The sequence below is a fragment of the Simochromis diagramma genome, unplaced genomic scaffold (genome assembly GCF_900408965.1).
Source record: "Simochromis diagramma unplaced genomic scaffold, fSimDia1.1 OVJJ01000501.1, whole genome shotgun sequence".
Classification (NCBI taxonomy): Eukaryota; Metazoa; Chordata; class Actinopteri; order Cichliformes; family Cichlidae; genus Simochromis; species Simochromis diagramma.
Window position 1 is genome coordinate 5,989,354 of NW_024387320.1, and position 23,807 is coordinate 6,013,160.

The 23,807-nt window shown below is 40.0% G+C and overlaps 3 protein-coding genes across 5 annotated transcripts; all 3 read left to right on the plus strand.

Annotated features, from left to right (window-relative positions):
* The first annotated feature begins 21 nt into the window (after positions 1-21).
* upf3a (UPF3A regulator of nonsense mediated mRNA decay) lies at positions 22-7,048 on the plus strand. Of its 2 annotated transcripts, none has more exons than XM_040005662.1 (10): positions 22-186; positions 887-993; positions 1,084-1,190; positions 1,423-1,521; positions 1,678-1,788; positions 1,886-1,941; positions 2,020-2,178; positions 2,282-2,415; positions 4,590-4,890; positions 5,745-7,048. In XM_040005662.1, exons 1-10 carry the CDS (start codon positions 46-48, stop codon positions 5,931-5,933), a joined length of 1,404 nt encoding a protein of 467 aa, XP_039861596.1. In that variant the 5' UTR covers positions 22-45; the 3' UTR covers positions 5,934-7,048. The 2 variants fall into 2 exon arrangements, with proteins under 2 accessions (XP_039861596.1, XP_039861598.1); XM_040005664.1 differs by having other exon boundaries at positions 4,590-4,878.
* A 734-nt stretch (positions 7,049-7,782) lies between these two features.
* p2ry8 (P2Y receptor family member 8) lies at positions 7,783-11,394 on the plus strand. The gene is made up of 3 exons (XM_040005665.1): positions 7,783-8,180; positions 9,803-10,116; positions 10,461-11,394. Exons 2-3 carry the CDS (start codon positions 9,830-9,832, stop codon positions 11,158-11,160), a joined length of 987 nt encoding a protein of 328 aa, XP_039861599.1. The 5' UTR covers positions 7,783-8,180; positions 9,803-9,829; the 3' UTR covers positions 11,161-11,394.
* A 5,014-nt stretch (positions 11,395-16,408) lies between these two features.
* Positions 16,409-23,010, plus strand: asmtl (acetylserotonin O-methyltransferase-like). 2 transcript variants are annotated; one of them, XM_040005714.1, is made up of 15 exons: positions 16,409-16,518; positions 17,213-17,323; positions 17,896-18,027; positions 18,116-18,163; positions 18,258-18,322; positions 18,412-18,476; positions 18,692-18,800; positions 19,126-19,453; positions 19,524-19,721; positions 21,120-21,282; positions 21,389-21,579; positions 21,658-21,790; positions 21,876-22,016; positions 22,155-22,277; positions 22,681-23,010. In XM_040005714.1, the coding sequence occupies exons 1-15, from the start codon at positions 16,465-16,467 to the stop codon at positions 22,884-22,886; spliced, it is 2,067 nt and encodes a 688-aa protein (XP_039861648.1). In that variant the 5' UTR covers positions 16,409-16,464; the 3' UTR covers positions 22,887-23,010. The 2 variants fall into 2 exon arrangements, with proteins under 2 accessions (XP_039861648.1, XP_039861649.1); XM_040005715.1 differs by having other exon boundaries at positions 19,279-19,453.
* The last annotated feature ends 797 nt before the right edge of the window (positions 23,011-23,807 follow it).

A 23,807-nucleotide genomic window follows, 5' to 3' on the forward strand; every position in this document is an offset into this window, starting at 1 on the left:
CACTCGGTGGCTTAACGCGGGTGAAGAGAAGGGAGATGGAGAGAGATGCGGTCTGAAAAGGACCAGATGACCGTGGGCAAGGAGAAAAGCGTCGTCGAGATACAGTTTAGGGACATCCCAAGAGAGCAGGAAAACACTTCCGGCAACCCTAAACAGAAGGAAGAGAAGAAAGAGGTGTTTACAAAGGTGGGTAGCCGAGCTTTTGAACCGTGTCGCATTGTTTACGCTGCTTGGGGGGGCAGTCATGGAGGAGACGCGGAGGGATCGTTTCAGCACCGCGGACAGCGACGAGAGTTTGAGGCAGTGGATTCACGACGATCCCGTGGATTCACCCACTTACAGCCTCCTCTCAGCTTACATGTCACGTTTAAGTCTGATTTCATTTCATGTAACGACTCTTCACGTTGGTATTTTATGATGACATTCCCATGTAACGTTCAACGGAATGCAGAATACGACTGCTGGCGATTCTCAAAACTGTCTCCGATACACTTCTTGTTTTCAGCATGCATGCCCAGTAACCCCACTTTTAGGCCTTAATATCATTCCCGTGTTCTTTGAATGTAAGAATTGCTGCAGCAGACACTCAGTAATTGTTTAGTGTGTTGGCTCCCATCACTGCTAATGTTTTATTACATCGCTATATCGTGTTTGAGCCTGTTTAAATTCTTTGTTGAGTTAATATTTTCATAGTTTCAATGACTGCGCATTTGCCTCAAGTAGCTCTTTGGTGTCAAGTTTTGAACAACATGAGTTTATATGGAGGGGGGTTTTGGGGTATGTATATGTTGTGCCTTTGTAAAGTTGATGGATTTATTTATCTTACTGTATTTCTGTGTAAAACAAATGTTAAATAAAAATAACAAACATACAAACATGCTTATAGGTGGTGATTCGAAGGCTCCCACCCAACCTGTCAAAGGAGCAGCTAGAAGAGCAATTGAGTCCACTTCCATCTTATGACTACTTTGAGTTTTTCCCAGCAGATCAAAGGTATCAATATTTTCTGAACTAGGTGATTAAAAGTTCTGTTTTCTTACAAATGTAATTATGAAATTTTGGGATGCCATTTTCTCTTCACAGTCTGTACCCCCACCTGTTCTCCAGAGCGTATATCAATTTTAAAAACCCTGAGGATATCCTGCTGTTTAGGGACCGATTTGATGGCTATGTCTTCATAGACAACAAAGGTACTTCTTGCCTGCTTTTAACACATTTTAACTTTATTGTCACTGCATCACTGTTGGCACACAGGGTCACATTATCCTGCTATGTTAAATGCAAATAAAAGCATGTTTGCTTTACGGTTACAGGATAATCTTTATGGGCAAAGAGGTCGCTTTAAAACTTTTGTTGCCATTGTTACTATCTGATAGCTAGTCTGTCAGTGATGGGCTGCTTTCTGTTTCAATATTTATTCAGGCCAAGAGTATCCTGCAGTCGTAGAGTTTGCTCCCTTTCAAAAGATTTCGAAGAAGAAGCTAAAGAAAAAAGATGCCAAAGCTGGGAGCATTGAAGAAGGTAAAATACATTAGAGTCTGTCCTGCTCTAAAGCTGTCCTAAATACAGTTTGTCATTCTTACATGGGTTTAGGATGTTCAGAGAATCAAAAGTGTTTAAATAGGACACATTTAGGTCAGAACTTGTTAATTTAGTATCTGTTCCATTCTGGGTCAGATCCAGAATATAAGCGGTTCCTGGAGAATTACTCCTGTGACGAGGAGAAGTCTATGGCCAACCCTGAGACACTGCTAGGAGAGATAGAGGCCAAGACCAGAGAGCTCATAGGTACAGTAAAATATCTTCATGTGTCCATCTGCCTACTAATAGCGTACCACAGATTTTTATATATTGATTAACTGATTCTATTGTTTCTTGATTTTAGCCAAACGGACGACACCGCTGCTGGAGTACATCAAAAATAAGAAAATTGAGAAACAGGTAGGAAGGCGAAGCTATCTCCAAAGTGTTTTTGAAATGTGAAACATCTATTTCAAGCTGTCCCATCTTCCTCGGCAGAGAATAAGAGAGGAGAAGAGAGAGGAGAGAAGAAGAAGAGAGCTTGAAAAGAAGCGGCAAAGGGAGGAGGAAAAGAGAAAGCGGCGGGAGGAGGAGAGACGCAAGCGAAAAGAGGCAGAGAAGCAGAAGAAATTGTCTGACAAAGACATTAAAATTAAGGTAGCCAGTCAGCATAAAAATCTCATTAAATAACCCTTGTTGTTTAGATCATGCAGTGGCGTGTAGACATGGAGTTTTTTCTGTATTATTTGTGCTCCTTCAGCTCCTTAAGAAAAGTGACCGGGATGATGATGTGGATTCAGACCGAATGAAGGACAAGAGTGACACTGGAGAGACAGACAGAGGCAAATGGGAGAAAACTGGAGGACAAATAAAGTCAAAGGACCCCAAAGACAAGTAAGGACTGTGAAATCATTCAGTCATGTTGACTGGTTTTGATTTTGGCTGACAGAATTAAATCACTACTAGTTAAAATACGGCACCCCTATGGACAGTTTTCAGACATATATATCTACCAAAACATAAATCAAGACCGTAAATATTTTGATTGCATATATCATAACATATTAGCCACAATATTTTATGTATTCTAAAGGACAATCATTGATCTTTGTAGCATTAATATACAGTTAATAATTACAAATTGTATTGCAGAAAAACAAAAAAATACTTTTAAAAACCTTCCATGATGTCTTATAATGCAAATCTTTTGCAACTAGCATCCTGGGCCCTATTTCAGGAAGCAGGTTTAGAAAACTCAGAGTGGAAAACGATACTCAGGGTTGAGTAACCCCGAACTGTCCAACTCGGAATATTCGGTTTCAGAAAGGCTGATAACAAGTAGTTCAATCAACGCGGAGTTGCTTTAACCCCAAGTTAAGCGCGCGCACGAGGATACATAAAGCCCTGATTAGTGGAGCACAGATTAAGCGAGTCACCATGGAGACGGAGGGAAAGAAGGCGCGGTCAATGTATTTTACAGCGCTTGAGGCCGAAATTCTGATGGCAGCCATATGCCGATAACATGCAAATTCCGCGGAAAAAAAGTAACACAGCCTCAGCTGCAAAAGAAAGGGAGCATGCATGGCAAAACATAGCCGACAGAGTCAATGCGTGAGTGTTAATTTAAACATTGATCTAGGGATGTCCACCCATTTAACACGTTATTTTATTATATTTTATTTTATTTTTTATTTCATACATTTTATTTTGTGACGTGATGTGAGCACAGGTGCAACCCAACAGGCCCCAAACGTTCCTGGCAGCAAGTAAAAATGAAATGTAAAAATATAGTCCAAACAGGTAAGGTGTAATTGTATTATGAGCCATAGTGCTTGGTCTGTTTGTCCGATGTAAATCAATTGCAGTTAGAGGCTACATTCATTTCCCCTCTGTAAGCACTTATTGAAATTATCTGAGCACATTACAAGTACATATTTGCTTACTCTGTATGCTCAAACGTGACCCGTTATAGCCAACAGAAAAAAAAGCGGAGGCCCGAAGGACAGGTGGGGGTCCTCCACCACCACCACTCAGAGGCTGAGCAGTTGGCTTCCACATTTGTGATAATGTTGGCAGCATCACATATGATCTTCACAGTGCAGAGAACACAAATTAGCATCCATTACTATAATGAAATAATTTGTTAGCTTGAAATGCTACAGGGAACTATGTACCTGTACATTAATGCTGTGGAAAGACTTCCTGTTCACATAGTCTCCTTCATTTACTGAAGGAGCAATGATTGGAATGTGAGTGCCATCTATACAGCCAATCACGCCTGGGAACCGTGAGAATAAATGTAAAATTTAAGTAGTAGTTCAAGTATCACCACATCATAAATTAAGTTTCGTTCATCCTGATACCTGCAATTTTGTGGAATCCCTCTTTGATAAATCTTGTGGGTCTGTGACCGGGGAACACCACAAACGAGTACAGGAGACGTTTCAGTGCAACTGTAACATTCCTGACTGCCCGACAGACGGTAGCCTTGGAAACGTGCTCAGCGTCACCAATATTATACAGAAAGCTCCCGTTTGCAAAAAACCGAAGTGCAATACAAATAATATGTACAGAACTGAGAGGATGTCCGCGATGTGTCACATGAGCAATATTAAGCCTGAGGATGTTATTCAAATAAATTATAGATTGTGCTGAAAAACGGTAACGTTCACACAGAAAATCATCAGGAAATGATAAAATGTCCGAACGCGCTCTAATCACTCTCTCCCGGCGGAGAGCTCTGCGGAAAATTTGGGCTTCAACATCTACTGGCTCTTCAAGGAAGGAGCACGCCATGTCTGACACTTCCTACAGTCAGGTTTCCGACAAAGAGGCGGAGAAAGTCAGGGTTAGTTGAAGTAAACCTGCTAGGGGGCAGGTTAGCTTCACGGAGTGTGTCGTCATAGTAACTCGCTCGGAATTAATCTAAACTCGCTTTGTGAAACCGAAAACCCAGAGTTTTCGTTAACTCAGGGTATACTTACTCAGAGTTTGCACTAAACCGGCTTCCTGAAACAGGGCCCTGGTGTCTAACCTGGTGTTTCTGCAATCTATATTCTGACCACTAGAGGTCAGCCTGAGAGTGACAAGGAGCAGCGAGAACAGCATGGGCGCAGGCAGAGAGATAAGGATCACCGTGGGAAAGATGAAGAGAGGAAACGACAGAGGCATCACTATGAGTTTGACAAGTTCATGCGGCGGAAGGATGAGACCAAATGGGGGAAGGGCTACTGCCAGGACCGAGCAAAGAAAGAAGGACACCATCATGGCTATTCCTACTGTCCTGACAGTGGAGACAAGATAGGAAAGGAGGAGAGAGAGGACCTGGGTAACAGGAAGGAACGCCTCCGAAACAAGGTGAGCGAGAAGGTGAGCATGAGAATGGGGAGAAGGCGATCACTGATTGTTTCATCACTAATTTGTTCATCTGTGTAAACTTGTTTCAGATATTGATTTATGTGTGACTGTCTCCATCTGATAGTAGGCCAGCTTATGTTTCTTCCAAGCAGGCCTGTGAAAACACTATTAAATGCATCATAAACAAAGATATCATCAGTGGGTTTTTCAACTTTTTTTTTTGCTCCTGCCAGACTCTCAGACCTGTGAAACCCACACTGTTGTTTGAAGGCTGTCAGTTTCACAGCTTCATTTGTGTTTAGAGCTAGGTGTCAGTTAGTGTAGCCTCAGGCTTCAAGCAGAGATGATGCCAGCAGCTGTAAATTCACTACTTATTTTTGTTTGCTTTTGTTCTTTTTCAGCCACACGGTTTTCAACCCCCAAAATAACAATTTTTAATACCCTATTATTTGAAGCAATTTACCAGATTCTGTGCAACTCCCACTGGAATCACAAAATACTTCAGTAAATGGTAAATGGCCTGTATTTATATAGCGCTTTACTAGTCCCTAAGGACCCCAAAGCGCTTTACATATCTAGTCATCCACCCATTCACACACACATTCACACACTTCAGTAGAGCTTTATATGCAGCAGTTTCACCCAAAAGAACTGTGAACTTGCTTTGTTGTGTATGAATAAGCAGATCCCTTTTAGAAATTGAATGAATGGTATTTAACCTTGGAGATAGTTACTGCAATCACCCATAGTGTGCACTATTGTAATCACAAATTGCAAGTAACCACACATAGTAGGTAGGCTCAGTGTAATCAAGTTGCTACTATATAGCGTCTCTCCCATGTCCCTGCGCTCTTTTCTCCCTGCAGGACCGTCCAGCCATGCAGCTCTATCAGCCAGGTGCACGCAACCGGAAGCGCATGAGCTCGGCAGGCAAAGGCTACGACTGCATCCCTGTGGGCCACTCGCCTGAATCCAGGACGGAGCACTGTTATGAGGTTGCGACCATGGCAACGGGGCTGGAGAAAGGTTTTGAGAAAAGTAAAGATGAGCAGTGAGCAGTGTGGACGCTTTAAGGGGTAAAAACGAGTTAATTATTCATCCTTCACCTAAGTTGGTGGTGACACATTCGACTGGTTATCACTGAGCTTTCAAGATGAATATACCCCGCTGAGAAAGAAAAAGCACTTCAAAAGCAGCCTAGTAGTAATTTTTCTGTGTGTTAGGTGTGATGAAATTCAGAGATTTGGGTGTTGGTCAGGATTCTGTTTTGGGGGTTTTTTTGCCTGCTCGAGCATGAAGACTTGGAGGAAAGAATACCAAAATGATAGCACAACAGTGAAACAAATCTTTTTTTGTTTTATGCCCTGCTCTTCCTGTGTTCTCATTCAGAGATTGGCGCTATAGCTGCTACTGAAACTGCTCTGCTAGCTACTTTCAACTTCATCAGCACTTGAGCCAGTTATGTGTCATTCTGTGTAGTGATAATATTGAAGTGTGATCCCTGTGGGAGGCAGCTAATTGGCAGCATCCATCAGTAGTTTACTTGTGAGACCATTGCCTCATCCTCTGCATCCTCTATAGTTCTCAGATCATGTATATTTTATAATGCTCTTATAGATTTTATGTAAACTAAGAATATTGCAACTAGAACGTATAGAAAATGGATGTAAACAATGCCAGGCAGGAAATTTTGTGTGTGTTGTTGTGTGTAAAAGCGAGCGAATGAGGGGAAATGTTCCATTTTACTTGCGTGTCTTAAATTTGGTCCATCCTATTTTTCAGGCGTCTCTGTCTCTACAACAGAGATCCTGTTTTTGCGTGTGAGCCAAGCTTTGTACTTGATCACCCAGGAGCCAGGAAGAACACATTCTCTACATTTCTATAAAGTATTTCCTAGAAATAAATTATGTAAAATTGCAAAGTATGGCACCAATGGGTGACCACTATTAATTTTTTATGCTCTTTGCATGGTTTTCTAATAAAGCCATCAACTAAATGTAATGGGGAAGCTACAAATATTCATTTAAAAAGCCTTATATTTTTGTTTTTGTTTTTGCACGTGTCCCAACATGGAAACTGACAGTGTTTAAACATGTAATACCTCTTGGATCATTTTGTTGTTGCTTTAATTTTCCATAAGTGTGAGAAAATAAAAAGACTAAACCGTTAATTTTTTCTGTTAGTGTGGTTGTCTAACAGTTTGGGTGAAGCCAGATTTACCTGTGCATAATATGCATTAACAGTTGCTAGTTATGAGTCATTACTGTTTGCATATGAATATAGTTGGTATTCGGTCGTTGCAGGAAGAGTAAAGTTGGTGAAGTGAGACTGTTGAAGGCTGGGTCGCAAGTGACATTGAAGAAAAGTTGCTCATGCATTTTGTTTTTGCTCTTTCTTCAGAATATCCTCACAGGCACAGTTTGTCATCTTTCCCCCAGATAAAGCAGAAGTATCATAATCAACAGGAAACCAGCAGAATAAGAGCACACATGTACACACTGTAATTCTCATGAATGTGCGAAAAACATGCATTCTCACTCACAAGACTCTTAACAATTGTAATATCACATTCGTGGGTATATGTTCACACTTTCATATAGGTGTTGAAGGTGGCAGTTGGTATTTCCTCAGACCTAAAAACTCTCTCACGGTCCCTCTTTATAGTCTTTAGTCCTTAAACTTTGTTATTTTTGCTCAGTTTTTGTTCAAATTTATCCCCCCTCCTCCTCCTCGCCACACACTGGCATACATGTCACAGGTTTTACTTTATGCCTTCTCTCTTCTTTATAATCTCACTTAATGAGCAAAAGCGAAAGAGACACTATGACACTCTGGGAACTCCCAAAGACTTTAAGAGGTTTACTATAAATCTGTACACAAACATAGTGGGTTTTTACATTTCTAGTCTCATTTCTTAGAAGCTTTCAGTAGAGTTCGGTCACACAATGTTTTACTAAATAACTGATTACACAGGAGCGCCATAGCTGAAGTTATTATGGCGAACATGGGAAGGAATAAGACGAGCATGTGGGGGAACGTGGCAAGTAAACGTGTGCTCATAAGCTTGAGGTGAGTCACACATGTCTGCCTTGTTGCAAGTAATTTCCAAGACTGAATCTAATGGGTGGCCGTTAGTACAGTTGGTAGGATAAAGATTGTCACATGATCCATTTCCTGCGATTCTGGCACGGTAAGTTCAAACCCCCCATTTCCTCAGCAGCCTTCCTTAGTCACAATATCTGTAACCCATCTATAACTGACACTCAGATGCCAACTTGTGGCTTCAGCGTGTGTTCGCAAAGGTGAGTTCTCAGCTCTTGTATACAATACGCATTATTTCCCAGTGTGTTACTGAATAAAGACGAGCCCAGTTGTTATTGTTATTATTTTAGATGGTTTGTATTCATTTTTACCTTTTCACTAATAGTAGATTCAACATGATGTTTTTTTGTTTTTTTTTAAATACATGTGCTTTAGTTAAAAGTTAAAAAAGGAAACGATTACGACAGCGTTGACGCGACAACAGTTTGAACAAATTTCATGAGAGGCAATGTGAGTGAGTTTATGTAATGTTAAAATATAATTCTGAAGAACACATTAGTAAAAATGTGCCTTTATAGTGATATGAGAAATAGTTTTCAGGAAATGAAAAAGGGTAAGTTACCAAAATGGTGCTGTCGTCACTAACAGTAACAGCGATGAAGTAATAACGTAATTCCCATCGCTTAAAACTGAAAGAAACTTTCAATGACTCAAAGTTGGTGGTCTGTAGATTTCACCTTTCTTTGTAATGTGGTAACTTTGTTCACCACGATTGCCATGCGGGCCATGGCGCGTGAGGAAAAAGTGCTTGTATTCACTGCTTTTGCTGTAGCGTTCATCGTCTCGCAGTTTCAGTTTACGGTTTTAAGCCTTTTAAGGATATTGTTTGCTACAGGTTACAAATCAGCTCCCCAGAGCATTTCACAAGATTGAAAAAAATAAGCCATAGCAACAGTTGGCACTCTGCACCACAAATCATGCATACCTTTTTCCTGTGTGAAAACTCCACCCGACACATGTGCTGCTTGCACGCGAACATCAACACAGAAATAGATTCCTGGAATAAGGGCAAAGGTATTTGTTTCACACCTTGAGATCAATCATTCGTGTTTCTGCAGCAAAATACTGTTTGTAACAGCACTTCAGACAGGATGAGAGGGTTTTTTTCTTCCCTCAGTCATTTATATTGATGTATGAGAAATGCAGGACATCAAGATGTGCTGCAAGCTGTCAGTGCAAACAATCCCTCCAACTGTACTTTAAATTGTGTATGCAACGTTATACTAGTGCTAAGTTTAGTTGATTTTGACACTTTTGTCACCAGGACAGTTCTGCACTGATTTATTTCTTTTCTCTTTTTTTAGTTGTGCTGTGATTTTCATTTGAGTTAAGATTGTGTTTACACTTTCATTGTTGGGAACAAGTGATGTGGTTTCCAATGCTTGTGTAGGCGAGAGCAGTGTCGGTGTTTATCCATTCGGTGTGCTCATCCATGGCTGCTGTTCAGATGTTAACAAAAAGCTGTTATCATGTAACCAAACAGGGTACAGCACAAAGGAATGGTGAAATGGAGTCATTAATTAAGCTTGGTTACTTTGGCCGGGTACATTAAATTTACATGACTTAGTCAAATTAAATATTTCACACTCAAAATTTAAAAAAGATTTCTGACTTGCCATTGTAATATTAGAGGCTACTTTCAGCTGCTTGATTTTTTATTTTTTATTTTATTAAGCGATTGGTGTGCATGCTTGTTTAGGTAAATCCAACATATATATTTTTAGAGTGTAAATAACATTTCTTTACTTCCACCAGTATATTGTGAAAAAACTGACTTGTCTTCTGTGAACCTCACAAGGCTTTTCTGAACCCTTGCACACAGGTGACGAGAGACCGCTCGCTTTCAAACATGAAGGTGAATTCCAGCAAACTAGACAACGCCACGATAAACTTTCTGCAGAATTCTGGCGCCGCCATCTCTATCTCTATTTTGTACATATTCATCACCGGCATTAACTTGGTGGGAAATGGCTTGTCCATGTGGCTTCTCCTCTTCCGTACCTCTCCCAAGTCTCCTTCCATCATCTTCATGATAAATCTTACCCTTACCGACATGGCTCTTGGTGCTGCTCTGCCCTTTCAGATCTCCTACCAGCTCCAAGGATATCAATGGAATCTGGGACCAAACATGTGCAGGTACTTTTTATTAAGCTCGGACATTAATGGGACAGGGGGATTATTGATTAATCTGCAGAAAAAACTTGCGTTGAAGACAACAAAGTTATATAGATATATCAAGGTATATATATACATGTGCCACAGCTTTTCTTCTATTACACTGATTTTATACAGATATTTCAAGGGAGACAGAGCGTGACAGTCTTGATGCTATGACAGTGAAAGTAGTCACATCTTTAAATAGAAAATATACGAAAGTGTAGTCGAGATTCACTTCATTTTCCTGAACCTGTTACTGATTATTTTTTTTACTTCAGCCAGCAATTAAACAGAAAACGTTTTTTCTTTCTTCCCATTTACAGTTTTGTGACCCTCGTTTTCTACTCCAATATGTACTGCTCCATCCTTACAATGATGGCCATCGGTATCGACCGCTATCTGGGCATTGTCAGGCCCATGCTGTTCAGGCGGATCAGGAAGAAGAGACTGATCGCTTTTATCAGCTGCTTCGTCATGTGGGGTTTGGTCCTGAGCACTCTGTATCCACTGATGACGACAGACCTGACCTATCGCGTTCCTCAGCTTAACATTACAACCTGTTTTGATATACTGAAGACAGAAATGCTTCCATCCATGGCGGCCTGGGCAGCCTTCCTCTTCAGCATGGTCTTTGTTCTCTTTCTCTTTCCGTTCTGTGTGACATCATTCTGCTACATCAGTGTCATACGCAAGCTGGCCAGTGATTCAAAGACATCCCAGAAAAAGAGAGCAATCCGTCTGGCAGTCATTGTTCTCTTAGTCTTCACATTCTGCTTTGGTCCAAACAACATCCTCCTGCTGATACATAGCGTGCTGAGACTCTACTATAAGAAGTCTATCTACACAGCCTACAAGCTGTCTCTGTGCTTCAGCTGTCTAAATAGCTGCCTCGACCCATTCATTTACTACTTTGCATGTAAGGACTTCAGACAAAAGCTGAGAGAGATAATACATCTGCAGAGTTTGAGCAGTGGAGATTCAATGAAGATGGAAAATAAAGAGACTTTGTACTCTGCGCAGTGAGGTCAAGAATGAGCACAGAGAAAGGTGTTTTTGAAACCACAATCACCACAGCATAGAGCAAGAATGGGTCAAAGGGGAAGAAAGACTTCAGAAAGGAAGTCAGAGCGGGTTATTCTGAGTCAGAGAAGCTCTTTGTCTTGAGTCAAATCTCAAAATCATTTGTGCCAGTTGGGGTTTTTTTGTTTGTTTTTTCTTTGTGTGTGTGTATAACAGAATAAATGAACATGAAGAGCAGCTGTGTGTCCTGGGTAACTAGTTATCATCCCTGCATTAGCTTTCTATTTATTTTAAAGAATCCATCACCTCATTACAAAGCACATTTGTCATAGGTGGAAAACCCTGTTTCCCCTTATTATTTCTGATCTGACTTTAACAAATGCAGGATTTGTTAAGTGGATTTTCCAAGCCAGACAGAAATGTGATCATGAGCTGGAATAATCCCAATCCACAAAAGACAGACCCCCACAATCACTCGGGCACAAAGAGTTTCTGGCAAAAGCCTGGTGCCACAACCCACAGGACACCCCAGGGGTCCCTTGTCCTTGTGCCACTGTACCAGAAGTGGTTTGGCTGACTGATAGGGATCTACACAATCTTATGCAGGTAGTTTTAATGATGTAGCTTATATGTATATATCTATATTTTAACAAACATTCATATAACAGTTGTTTTTAGAATTTATGTAGCATGTGCAATTATGTAGCATAAATCAAATATGTTGTATGAGCCGCACTGTTTTTGACTTTGTAACAATGTATCTCATTATTTTTTTTAAATACCTTTTCTCTGTACTGTGTGTGTGTGTGTGTGTGTGTATATATATATATATATATATATACACACACACACACACGTGTGTATATATATATATATATATACACACACACGTGTGTATATATATATATATATATATACACACGTGTGTGTGTGTGTGTGTGTGTGTGTGTGTATATATATATATATATATATATATATATATATATACACATACACGTGTGTGTCTCAGTTTCTTCCATTATATAAATAAAATTGTTATTATTATTACTATTACTTATTTTATTATTATTAGTAGCAAGGCTGGACTGGCCGCTCCTGATTTTTCGTTTTAATGGGCCGATGGGGTTTTATTTCTTTTCTTTTTTTTAATGGTATAAATGAATGGTGGTGGATTGGCCAGTTGGTCATGATCGACTCTGGGCTGGACCAATTACAGCCGAGGAGGTCGAACTTTAAAGTTGAGGTGAGAAGGAACGCGATTTGTCCCGTACTACTTCAGCTAGAAAGTTACTAATTCAATCATGAAACTGATCAGTGATCAGCTGATCGGCTTTTCTCTCTGCGCCAGAAAGAGGAAACCAGCGGAGGTCGCATTAAACAACAGCAGCACATTGAAGCTTGATCAGCTGTTGTTAGCATTTATTTAATATTGCTTTCTAGTATCAGCTGATGTTTGCTGGAGCCACAGCTGTAAAAGCTGCTGGTCATGATTTCGGTTTGGATATGTGGTGAGAGGGAAACATGAAGATGAAACCAGGAGATGTCCTTACTGAATCATCACAGATGAACAGGTGATGGAGAAACAGGTTTACATTTTAGGTTGAAGGGAAGTTATGAACTGTTGCTGAGAGACAAATAACACCAGGATCCTTTGTAGCTGACAGCTGGTAACTGTGCAGGGGCGGGTCTAGCAAAGTTTTGCCAGGGGGGCAGGTAGGGCATTAACAGGGAGAGGGGCACAAAGAAATACTTTTCTTTCTTATTCTTATGTCTAGCTTTTATTAAATATTTATCTGAATCTTACAACCAAAGTTTTCATCTGATTTAAAATGTATAAAAATCCATTATTGTATTCAGTAAGTATTAAGGTTAGCATATACCCTAGTAAGTTATAGGGCTTTGGAGCGTGATGTCACGGGAGGGGGCGTGACCATGATTTTTGGTTGAGCCGCCATCTTAGTAGGCCAAACAAAGGGCTACAGGGGCGAAAGCACACGGAAACATCAGCTATGGCTCGTACTTGCTATGTTGTCGGTTGCAATGTTAGATCGCACGATCGGGAAGGGAATAAGCTGGAAAATGGGCTCTCTTTTTATCGTTTCCCCTCCTGAAAGCAACATGAGGGATCTCATGTATCTGATGTTACCAAATGTGAACATCAGGCTTGGATAGCAGCGGTGAGACGAGCTGATATCGAGTTCTCTGCCATCATTTTTTGTTGGTGTGCTCCCGACATTTTCATTCAAATTCTAAAGAAATTCATGTTGCTCTTTATAGGCTTTTAGTTTTATTTTCAATGCGCTGAGGTCATAGAAAATTAGAACAAACATCCTAATGTGTGATGCAGCAGAACTGTGTTCTGTTTATGGAGTAGCTTATCGGTGACAACTTCTCCAGAGTAGTGAGTGGAATTTGCCTTTTTTTTCGGACGGTGTGTTTATGTTTTCTTCTAGAGCAATTTTTGGGGCAGCTGCTGAGGAGAAGTCAATGTTATGTGCAACCTCTGGCTGTATCTTGGTCATATGGTCAACATACAACGTGGAGGCTCAAAAGCGGCCAACTCTTGTACCCAACCGTTTGTGAATTAGATGTGCGCCTCCAGGGATTTATAATTCCGAAAATGATTCGCGGTGTATGCGCTGACTCCACAGACAAGGTACGAGAAGGTATCAGGGTAGGACAATGGCGGTAGGTCTTCAGGGTTTCTACTCCACTGCCGTATTTCATACGGGTCCACATTACCAATGCACGCTATTTTTTCCAAGTACCGTCTCTTGGCGTCCGGGCGCAATCTGTCTCGATACAGTCCTTTGACTTTTGAGCTGATTTTGAGCATGGTTCTGGAAGTCATCCTTCCAACACAGTGTGTTTGTTTTGATTCGTGGCCTTCTCAAATGGCGCCGTGCTCCCACAATGCATTGCGGCGTTACGTCAACTCCAAAGCCCTATCCGGTCGATAAGTCTGACGTCACTAGCCGTGTCTGGGCCTAAACTCCGCTGCAGGTCCATATATCAAACGATCACTATGGCATTACTGAGAGTTGAAAAACTGTCTAAAGTCTTTCATCTTTAATAAAATGATCAGCGTTCTGCTTTACCAGGTGTAACAATTGAGTTTAACATCCAGGCATCCATGAAAACGGAATTTATGACATTTAACGGAGTTAGAAGTTAGCAGGAAGTTAGCTCGCTAGCTTCTATCTAAATACAATATAGCATGTCCTGACTGCAGGGTTTTGGAAACAAATTAAAACGTACAGCTCTGCTATCACTTCCAACATAAATGAAGACAGAAAACTAAACAGCAGTGACGTTTGTAGGGTTACTGAAGTTTGGCTAGCTGGTATATAATGATGTGCTACGTGACCGCTAGCGACACAGCATAATATAAACAAGCTAACTTTTTTTCCACTCTATAAAAGTTAAGTTAACGTGAGTGTTCTCAGTGGTCAGGAACAAATGTAATCGCATGGCAGGATGCTGTAAAAGGACCAAACTTCAGCCAGGAGAACAACTGAGATAATCCATCCACAATACGAGGTTAGTCATTCATATACTGCTGCATGGGCTGGGCTGTAGTTACGTACTAAGGTTTTAAAAACTGAGCTTAAATAAATGATTAGCGGTAATAAAAGCCGAGGGAGGTCAACAGTGACCACTGACTGTTTTAGGAGCTTTTTGAGATTAAATAGAAGAAAATACATAACATTAAACATGTTAACAACACAAAAGCCATATTAAACGCAGACTACTTTAGACCCGGAAGTAGGATTCGTCATGTCATCACTTAAGGACCGGATTGTATTCTTTCCTTTGGAAAGGTACCATCTGTGCAGTCTGCAATTCTGTTGAAGAAAGATTTTGAATCTATTTGATTACTGGAGAAAAATAATAGATTTCTGTGCATTTGTTTTATATGTGCATTCAATTAAAATTGGTTTTGTCAATTAAGCATCTTGAGGCAGAGGGTGGGGGAGTGGCTCCCTATTTTTTTTCTTTTCTTTTTTTCCTGGGAGTTGGCAACCCTATTAGTTAGGTATATGCAGTGTTGGTCAAGTTACTTGAAAAAAGTAATCAGTAACTAATTACTGATTACTTCCCCAAAAAAGTAATCCTGTTACTTTACTGATTACTTATTTTCAAAAGTAATTAATTACTTAGTTACTTAGCTACTTTTTAAAAACACGATTTACAACCTGAATAGGTAATAAAGCGATAGATCTGTCAGCCCAATTCTACTTTTTCTGCATAATCCATCATACAAAATGTAATCAAATGGAAAAGTCTCTTTTTTTAACTTGTTTTATCAGTTTTAATCTTTTAACTTTATGCATCAAGCAAAAATTAAATTATATGCACCATTCTCTGGCTTGAAGAAAGTAGTTTAACATTTAAACCTATTTTCTACACATTCCAGCACATAAAATAAAATATTTTTTGTGTTTACACTCAGTCTTTCAAATAGATGCAAGTAAAACACAGCAGAATATAAATAAAATCAAAGACTAGCGGTCCTGTTGCTCTATTTTCACCTGTAAAGCAGGAGTGAGGTAGGCGGAGGTGTGCTCTGGTGCAGGTGTGCTGCAGCGGTCAGGTGAAGAATCCACGAGTTTCTCTGTGAATTTCCCATTACGTCGTTGTGCACTCGGAGCTTGTTTAGGGTTTTTTTCGGTGTAAAAAGAACTTTTCTTCCCACGCACAACGGACACTAATGTTTTTGTCACTTTTTATGGAATCAAACTCAAAGTAAGGTCAGTACTTCCACGTTTTAAACGCTGCATGCTCATACTCTCTCCACACTCGATATATGATCCATTGTTGATCTGCACACAGCTGTTGTCACGAACGTCGCACTCGCTTACGTCACTGTCGTGAGACATTCTTGCAAAAAAAATCACGGTTTTAGTAACGCAGTAACGCAGCGTTCCTACGGGAAAGTAACGGTAATCTAATTACCGTTTTTGCAATAGTAATCCCTTACTTTACTGTAATCAGGTTACAGTAACGCGTTACTGCCCATCTCTGGGTATATGTAATTATAAATTAGGTTGTTTTATATTTTTGCTAAGTACTGTTTAGAATACCAGAATTGGGAAGATGGTGTAGGTTTAAGTTTATTATAAAGGCTTTATGGCTTTTCCTATAATACCATGGTGGGCCGGTCACTAGTCAAAATGCCTAGGCTGATTTTTTTTTTTTTTGTCCCAGTCCAGCCCTGAGTAGTAGTAGTCGTAAGTAGTAGCAGTAGTTTACTGGTGGAACTGGTGTGCGTTTCTTGGAGACGCCTACTTTATTACGTCATCACGCATGCGTCGTGACGCAGCAGGCGGGTCCTGCTGTCAGTTTCCCCGAGTTGTACAGGTAAGAAGGACAGCTGCTATATACATGTACTATAGTATAATAGTGAACACATGAGATATTTTAACCGTGTCACTTTGGGGTGAACTTGGTCGCCAAACGTTGCAGTAACATTTTGTTCACTCGTGGTTAATTTTTTTCCTCTTTCTTCTCGCTCCGCAGCTTTAAACGCCGCAAACTAGCACAAGTTAGCTCAAATGAATTAGTGTTGCTAACAGCAGGGTAATTAAAGCAGATCTTTAGTGTTGTGAAACTGTGTTCGTCGAGTTTCATAACGCTGTCAATGTCTTACTTGTGTAAAATATACGTGTTGTGTAATGCTACGCTACTTACGCCCGCTGCTTCCTGAAATATGAAGTTGTCTTTATTTGCTGACTTTATGCAATAAATTATTTGCTAAGATGTTATGCAACTGAGTGGGGATTTCTCTAAAGTGCTCACTGTATTCTTTAAGGTCATTGTTAATTGTGCGTGAACACAATACATCCTCGTGTTATATATGCTCAGAGGCGAGAATTGTTCTTTCTTTAAATCTTAAAATACAGTTTACAAACATAACTTGGATCCTGTAAAATACATAAATAATATTTTTTTTAAATATCAGAGCTAATTTCATGTTATGATAAAATTAGCTCTGATATAAGGGAGCCGCAGAGGACACATCTGTAATGTTTAACTCTGTTCACCTTGTTGGCAGTTCGACCTAAAGGCCACCATGGTGCTGAACCCAGTCATTTCCAAGCTTGCTGGTAAACTGGTTGTGCTGGCCAGCGCTTCTCCTAGAAGACTTGAGATTCTCCGCAGTGCAGTATGCGTTTTCCTGATTATTCCCTTGTTATTCCTTATTATTCCGTATATTCACAGAATGTAGTTTGAGTTTGCACAATAGGACTGAGTGTAAATGTGTAAAACCCTAGTAGGTAAAAAATCATCTCATCATCATCCCTAGCATGTAGTCTGGTTCATTATAATGGGTGAAATGGAAGGAAAAAGGGAGAAGACATTTGATTTTTAAGTTCTTTAAAACATGGCAGTTTTATGGTGTTGGTTAAAAATTAGCAGCTGTATTAAAGTATAAAAAGCAGACAAATCCACATTAAGAGAGCAGATTTACAGAGCAAAATTTAGAAAAAATAACAGAGTTCAAATCAATCATTGGGTACAAATTTATTTATTTGACACAGCTAGAAAAGCCATGTCAAATAAAAACATGTATAGCTAGTTCACTGAAGGAACTACTTTAAACTTAATTTAAAGGATTATTGATTTAAGAAACCCATACTGACTGGATTTTTCATAGGTTGGTAAATCTGATAAGAGTGGCGTAAGTCCTATTAAATATAACAAGTGTTTTGTTTGATTTGTCCTCTTATCTGTCAGGGTTTACGTTTCGAGGTTGTGCCGTCCTGGTTTAAGGAAACCCTCGATAAAGGGCTTTTCAAAGCACCTCATGAGTATGCTGTTGAGACAGCCAAGCAGAAGGCCCTGGAGGTAGCCAGGAGGATGCCCTTTGTAAGATAAGCTACTTTTTTATGACAAATAATAGAATTTATCCAGTCAGATGTCATCACTGAGAACACTTTGTCTTGATTTGCTTTAGAAACACCTGAAGACTCCAGATATAGTTATTGGGGCTGACACAATTGTGGTAAGACAGAAAAAAGCACAAAAGCAAATGCATTTTCTTAATGGCTACCGTAAAGTTTTTCTTTATTCACTCTAGCCAACTGTTTATTTCACAGACTGTAGATGGCATGATTCTGGAGAAACCAGTGGACAAACATGATGCTTATAGGATGCTGTCAAGGTCTGTGTCAATGGGAAACATTCAGAGTTAACATTAAAAAACCATAAAATGGAAAAAGATATAATGGTGATTTTGTCCTTCTCTTCCAGTTTGAGTGGTAAAGAGCACAGTGTGTTCACTGGTGTAGCTATTGTCCTCTGCCATGAAAAAGAAAGTAAGTACAGACTCAGAAACTGTCACACTTGTACTTTATTTTTCTGTAAAATGAAAGAAATTCAGAAAGAAGCAGTTCCCTATTACAGATCACTAGCACAGATGTTTTAAGCAAAAATAGTAAGAGAAACATTTCTGCCATAAATATGTAGAAGACATTTATTGGGCAATTCTGTCTTGCGACTCTTTTTTCATTTCTTCAATGCTGCCTTCAAGATGAAGAAGTCGATTACCAGTTGGTAGATTTCTACGAAGAAACTAAAGTGAAGTTTGCTGATCTCTCAGAAGATATGCTATGGGAGTACATCAATAGTGGTGAGCCCATGTAAGTGTGATCTTTTTAACTTTTCACATTTGTAACAGTTATTGTTGACTCTTTCTAAGTATTCGATCAATGGAGGTCATTTAACTGCTTGTGAGTTTCATGAACTTGTTGCTTTTTGGACTTTGATGCCTGATTTTGTTCCAGCTGTGTTTGCCTTGTCCCATTTGACACGAGTCAGCAAACTATGACAATTCTGCTCAGTTCAGAAATAGTGTGAAACTGTTGCAGAATGCATCCAGTAAACAGCTGATCATTTACAGTATGTGTTTATTGATCTTTGCCTACATGTGTTTGTACAAGTGAAACCTTTCTGTGTGTGTCTCAGGGACAAGGCTGGTGGCTATGGTATTCAGGCTCTGGGTGGCATGCTGGTCGAGTATGTCCATGGAGACTTTCTCAATGTTGTGGGTTTTCCCCTAAACCACTTCTGCAAACAGCTAGACCTTATTTACAATTTTTGTACTTCCTCTTTGAAAAGCACGTCTACCCTTTCAAGCTGCAGCGACAATCTTCCCATCTCAGTACCCACCCAGCCCCCCTCCAGCTCACAAGCTCTGCCCAGCCACAACTCATCCGTTCGCAGACCAAGCAGCCCCTGTGACATTCAAAGACTCCACACCCAGATCACCCCCACAGCCAGTCCTGCCCTTAAGGTTTGTTTTTATAACTCTATAACAAAAATCTGTCGCCTTTTGACACTATTTATAGAAAATCTTCCCATAGGTAAAAAGAGAAGACGGTGAAAGTGAAAGTTCACAGACATTGGTCAATAGCACGTCTAAACATACAGACAACAGGAAGGTCAAGCTTCATGACAATGCAACATTACCATCGATAACAAGGAGAGGGCAGGTGACTGAACCTACAAGAGGAGACTTGGAGCGAATCTGTGAACTGATGGATGGATTCAAAGCCTCGAAGGTAATCAGTGCCTTTGTATAAAAAAAAAAGTCCTTTCTGTAAAAGACCTGTTAAAGAAAAAATATCAACTTTATGTGTTTGTTCTTTGTGTAGTTGGCTTCCACAAGATGTAATGAGTAACGTAGCTCAGCTTAAAACCTTGAGTTGTCTTGAGTTAACTGCATCCAAAGCTCACTATTTTTGCAAAATAAAGCTTCCACTCTATACAAGCAAATCAGTGAAACCAATCTGCGGTGGTTTTGCACGGAGACATGTGCTGACATATTTCTTGATACGTTTATGTGACTTCCTGTGTACCCTGCAAGTTGCCTGTGAAGCTTAAGGTGACCACAAATCTTGAGGACACAGATTTAAGCAAATAATAAATACAGGTTTGTGCAAAATATTGAGCTAAAACACATTTCTGGGTTTTCGACGTTAAAAGAAGGGAATTAAAAACCTTTTGGTAAACAAAACTGGAACAATTGCATTTAAAGTTTGATATGTAGTGCAATACATTCACATGTGCAGAGTGTTTCCTGTGGTACCAGTTCCCACACATCACTAAATCTCAGTCTTTCCACCCACGTATTTGTATTTAACAGCGGGCAAGTTGCTCTTCTTACATTAAATGCTGCTTATTTTAGTTTCTTCTAGATAAACATTTGGTGGTTGCTGTCAAAAATCTCAGTTTGAATAGTCCAGCTTTTCAAATGACTGTCTTACCCAGATGTTGCTTTACTTGCTTACGAGACTGTCAGGCTAAAGTTCACAAGTTTCCACTTTGAGAAGGTGGCACTGCACAGTAGAAGATTACTGCTGTGTTTGCTAAATCTGTTTCTGAAAGTCATCGTCAGTAGAAAGGAGAAGTTCCTCTCAGGTCCTGAACTGCTTTGGCTTACGCCTATCAAATCAAGCGAGGCTTTCTAAGTCCTGAATATTCTGAATGATTGTGGTAAAATGTGAAAAAATAGAAAAAGTGATCACAATAACACCTTAAGTTATGGTTATCAAACCTTTACAGGCAATCATAATGTGTTATTTAATGCGTGGTATAATTCCAGTTCATTCATCCATAACTATGAGCTGGATGTGGGAAACATCAGCAAACTCTGTTTACTTTTTTTACATTTAGCACACAGATTGTTGCTGATCTTGTTGTCTGTCTCTAAAGAAAATAAAGTAAATAATGAACTAGAGAACAATAGTTTTTAGTTGAGATGGTAGCTCACCGGTATGCAGCTGTAGTGGAATACAGTAAATCATGCACTTTGCTATGAATAGAAATGTTTGTGTTACTATTTGAAGAACCAGGAAGCATATGCTTTTTCGTTAACAACAATCTCACATCAACATAAAAGGAAAAAAAAAGCTAACTTTGTTTCTGCATTCCCTTCTACTTTTCCAAAAACATTGCAGGCACTTTTTACAGCATCCAAGTTGTGTTTGTTTGACCTGCTACATAGCCGGCCTGGGCTGGATGCAGCACAGGTGGCCCAGGAGATCAAAGCATCTGCAAAGGGGACCGAATGTCTGCTGGAAGCCTGTGTATCTCTGGGATTGTTGAAGAGTATAGAGAAAGGTTAGCCAGCTCTCTTATTAATTGCATCATGATATTTTTCCCTTGCCTTCAGCAGCAGGCATTTAATACTTAATTTGGAAATATCTTGCTGTCACTCTGTTGTTAGCATGCCAAAAGCCAGTGTATGAGAACGCAGATCTGGCCACAGATTTTTTGAGGTCAGATGCCCCGTGTTCACTGCATGGCTACCTCCAGCACTGTAACGAAACCATGTGGCCACTTTTCTCCCACCTTGAGAGTGCTGTGCAGGAGGGCACCAGCCAGCGTGAGAAGGCCTTTAGCAAGCAAATGCTTCAGGTGGCTATCTCTGATTTCTGTGTCATATATCTGCGGTGCCGGTGAGAGCATATTCAAACTCACCTTCTCTCTTTAAAGGAAACTTCCTCCAGCAGTCGGGAAGGCAAACTGAGATTCATGAAGGCCATGCACAACATTGCAAAAATTACAGGGAAAACCATAGCAACGGCATTTGACCTCTCCACCTATAAGTCAGCCTGTGATCTCGGAGGTAAGAAAAGAATGCAAAACGTTACAGCTTGTCACTGAATATGAAACCACTGTTCTACATCTTTTGTCTTAATTCACTGTCTCAGGGTGCACCGGTGCCTTGGCTTATGAATTCGCCGAAGCTCATCCTGGATTGTCTGTAACAGTGTTTGACTTACCTGCTGTTGTCGAGTTGAATGAATTTTTCCATCCACAGCACCCAGACAACAGGGTATCATTTGTAGCAGGTCAGTTGTTTTGTGACACTGAAAATTGTGACTGAAAGATTGTTTGGATCATATTAGACAGAGTGACAAATATGCCAACAAATTCCACTCAATCTGTGATTAATTTGAGGGCTTTTTTTCCACTTTCTTTATGATCAGGAGACTTTTTAAAAGACGAATTACCCAAAGCAGACTTGTATATCCTGGCGAGGATTCTTCATGACCTGCCTGATGAGAAAGTGCATATACTGCTGAGTAAAATCGCAGATGCATGCACAGCAGGTTTGTAAAGCTATATTCACTCATATGAGTACTTATCTTTACTGAACAGTGAATGTCAGCCAAACATCGCTTCAAACAGAAAGCGTATTGTTTATGCTGAGTATAATATTCTCATTCTTCAAAAGCTCTTTTTCTGCAGATGCTTGAAACTGATTTGACCGATTGATTCTCATGCTGTGCTAAAACGACAGGTGCTGGTTAGTTTGGGTTTAACAATGTCTTTGTTCTGAACCGCTGTTGCAAAGAGCTCAATGTTGAAAAAGACGAAGGCTTAAAGCCAAGTCAGAGTGCTGCCTTGCTTATGCAATACTTTTTTTGTGGAAACATTATAATGTAAAGAGCGAAAAGGGAGTACAAATCTGTTCTCTGATGTTCTGTGTCTGCTTATGTTTCATGTTGCTAGGCTGTGGACTCCTGCTAAGCGAGATCTTCCTGGATGAAGACAGAAGGGGCCCCAGTCGTGGGCTGCTGCAGGCCCTTAGCATGAGCGAGGGGAAACAGAGGAGCGCAACTGAATATAGCCTGCTTTTGAAGAGCCACGGTTTCATCACAGCGCATATCAGACATACAGACAACCTCCTGGATGCCATGCTGTGCATCAAAGCTTAACACTACATGCACAGTATACATTTTGGTGTATGCTGTAGGTAACCGTTGCCAAAATCAGGACTGTTTTTTTGTGGTTCTTTAAAACAGCTAGCTGATAACCAATAAAAGACGTCTTTGTTTTAAAGTGTTTCATGTGTGCTCTTTACACACTTATAATCCTGAATGTGTTTTAAATTCTCACCTGTAAGATCGCTGAATTGTTGAGCAAACACGGAGGTCTGTGTTACCCTAAAGCTTTCATAACCATTAACATGCATTTAAACTTTGCAAACAAATCATTGTGGCTTTCAATCATTTTACCACAATACACGGAGGCTTTGTTTGTGTTTGTTTGCTTGAAGAAGCACTGGCATGTAGAAATGGTGATACCACATTTAAAAAAAAAAAAAATATCCGGTTCATGAAAATGTCAAGCTTTAAACGTGGGTTAAAAAAAGTGCAAGTATTTAATTTTTTAAACCTGGTTAGGGTGGAGCTAATTCAGAGTATGTTGAATACAACAGGATTTGTTGTGTTATAAAATATATTTTATGATATTGTGTGGAGTAGAGAAACCGTGGCTGCCAGTTTGAGCCTGCTACTTCTTTGGTATAATGCATTAGAGCCCTTATAAATTACTACTAAAATAAAGGTATCCTTTGCAAACCCTTGAAAAATAAGTCTCTTTTTGGTGGCAGTTATTCTGTAAAATGCACCACACCCCGATCACAAGGTCCAGCAAGCCAGCAGACATCAGATCTGACAGGCAGTACAAGTTAATCCTAATACAAGCCATATTTTGTGTTTGCCAGTTTCATCCATGCTTCAAGGCTTGGGCAGTCTTTTTTAACTGGCCTTCTGGTGGCGCACCCACTGGTTTGAAATGTTGGCAGGGAGTAGCCACTCAGGTCAAATGTCATTAGAAGCCTGCGCCAGTCTGCA

Coding starts and splice junctions, on each gene's coding strand:
- upf3a (XM_040005662.1), top strand. CDS start 46: ATGCGGTCTGAAAAGGACCAGATGACCGTGGGCAAGGAGAAAAGCGTC. Junction 1,522..1,677: donor AGCTGGGAGCATTGAAGAAG/GTAAAATACATT, acceptor ATTCTGGGTCAG/ATCCAGAATATAAGCGGTTC. Junction 4,891..5,744: donor GAAACAAGGTGAGCGAGAAG/GTGAGCATGAGA, acceptor TTCTCCCTGCAG/GACCGTCCAGCCATGCAGCT.
- p2ry8 (XM_040005665.1), top strand. CDS start 9,830: ATGAAGGTGAATTCCAGCAAACTAGACAACGCCACGATAAACTTTCTG. Junction 10,117..10,460: donor CTGGGACCAAACATGTGCAG/GTACTTTTTATT, acceptor TCCCATTTACAG/TTTTGTGACCCTCGTTTTCT.
- asmtl (XM_040005714.1), top strand. CDS start 16,465: ATGCGTCGTGACGCAGCAGGCGGGTCCTGCTGTCAGTTTCCCCGAGTT. Junction 18,028..18,115: donor TAGCCAGGAGGATGCCCTTT/GTAAGATAAGCT, acceptor GATTTGCTTTAG/AAACACCTGAAGACTCCAGA. Junction 21,791..21,875: donor GTCAGCCTGTGATCTCGGAG/GTAAGAAAAGAA, acceptor TCACTGTCTCAG/GGTGCACCGGTGCCTTGGCT.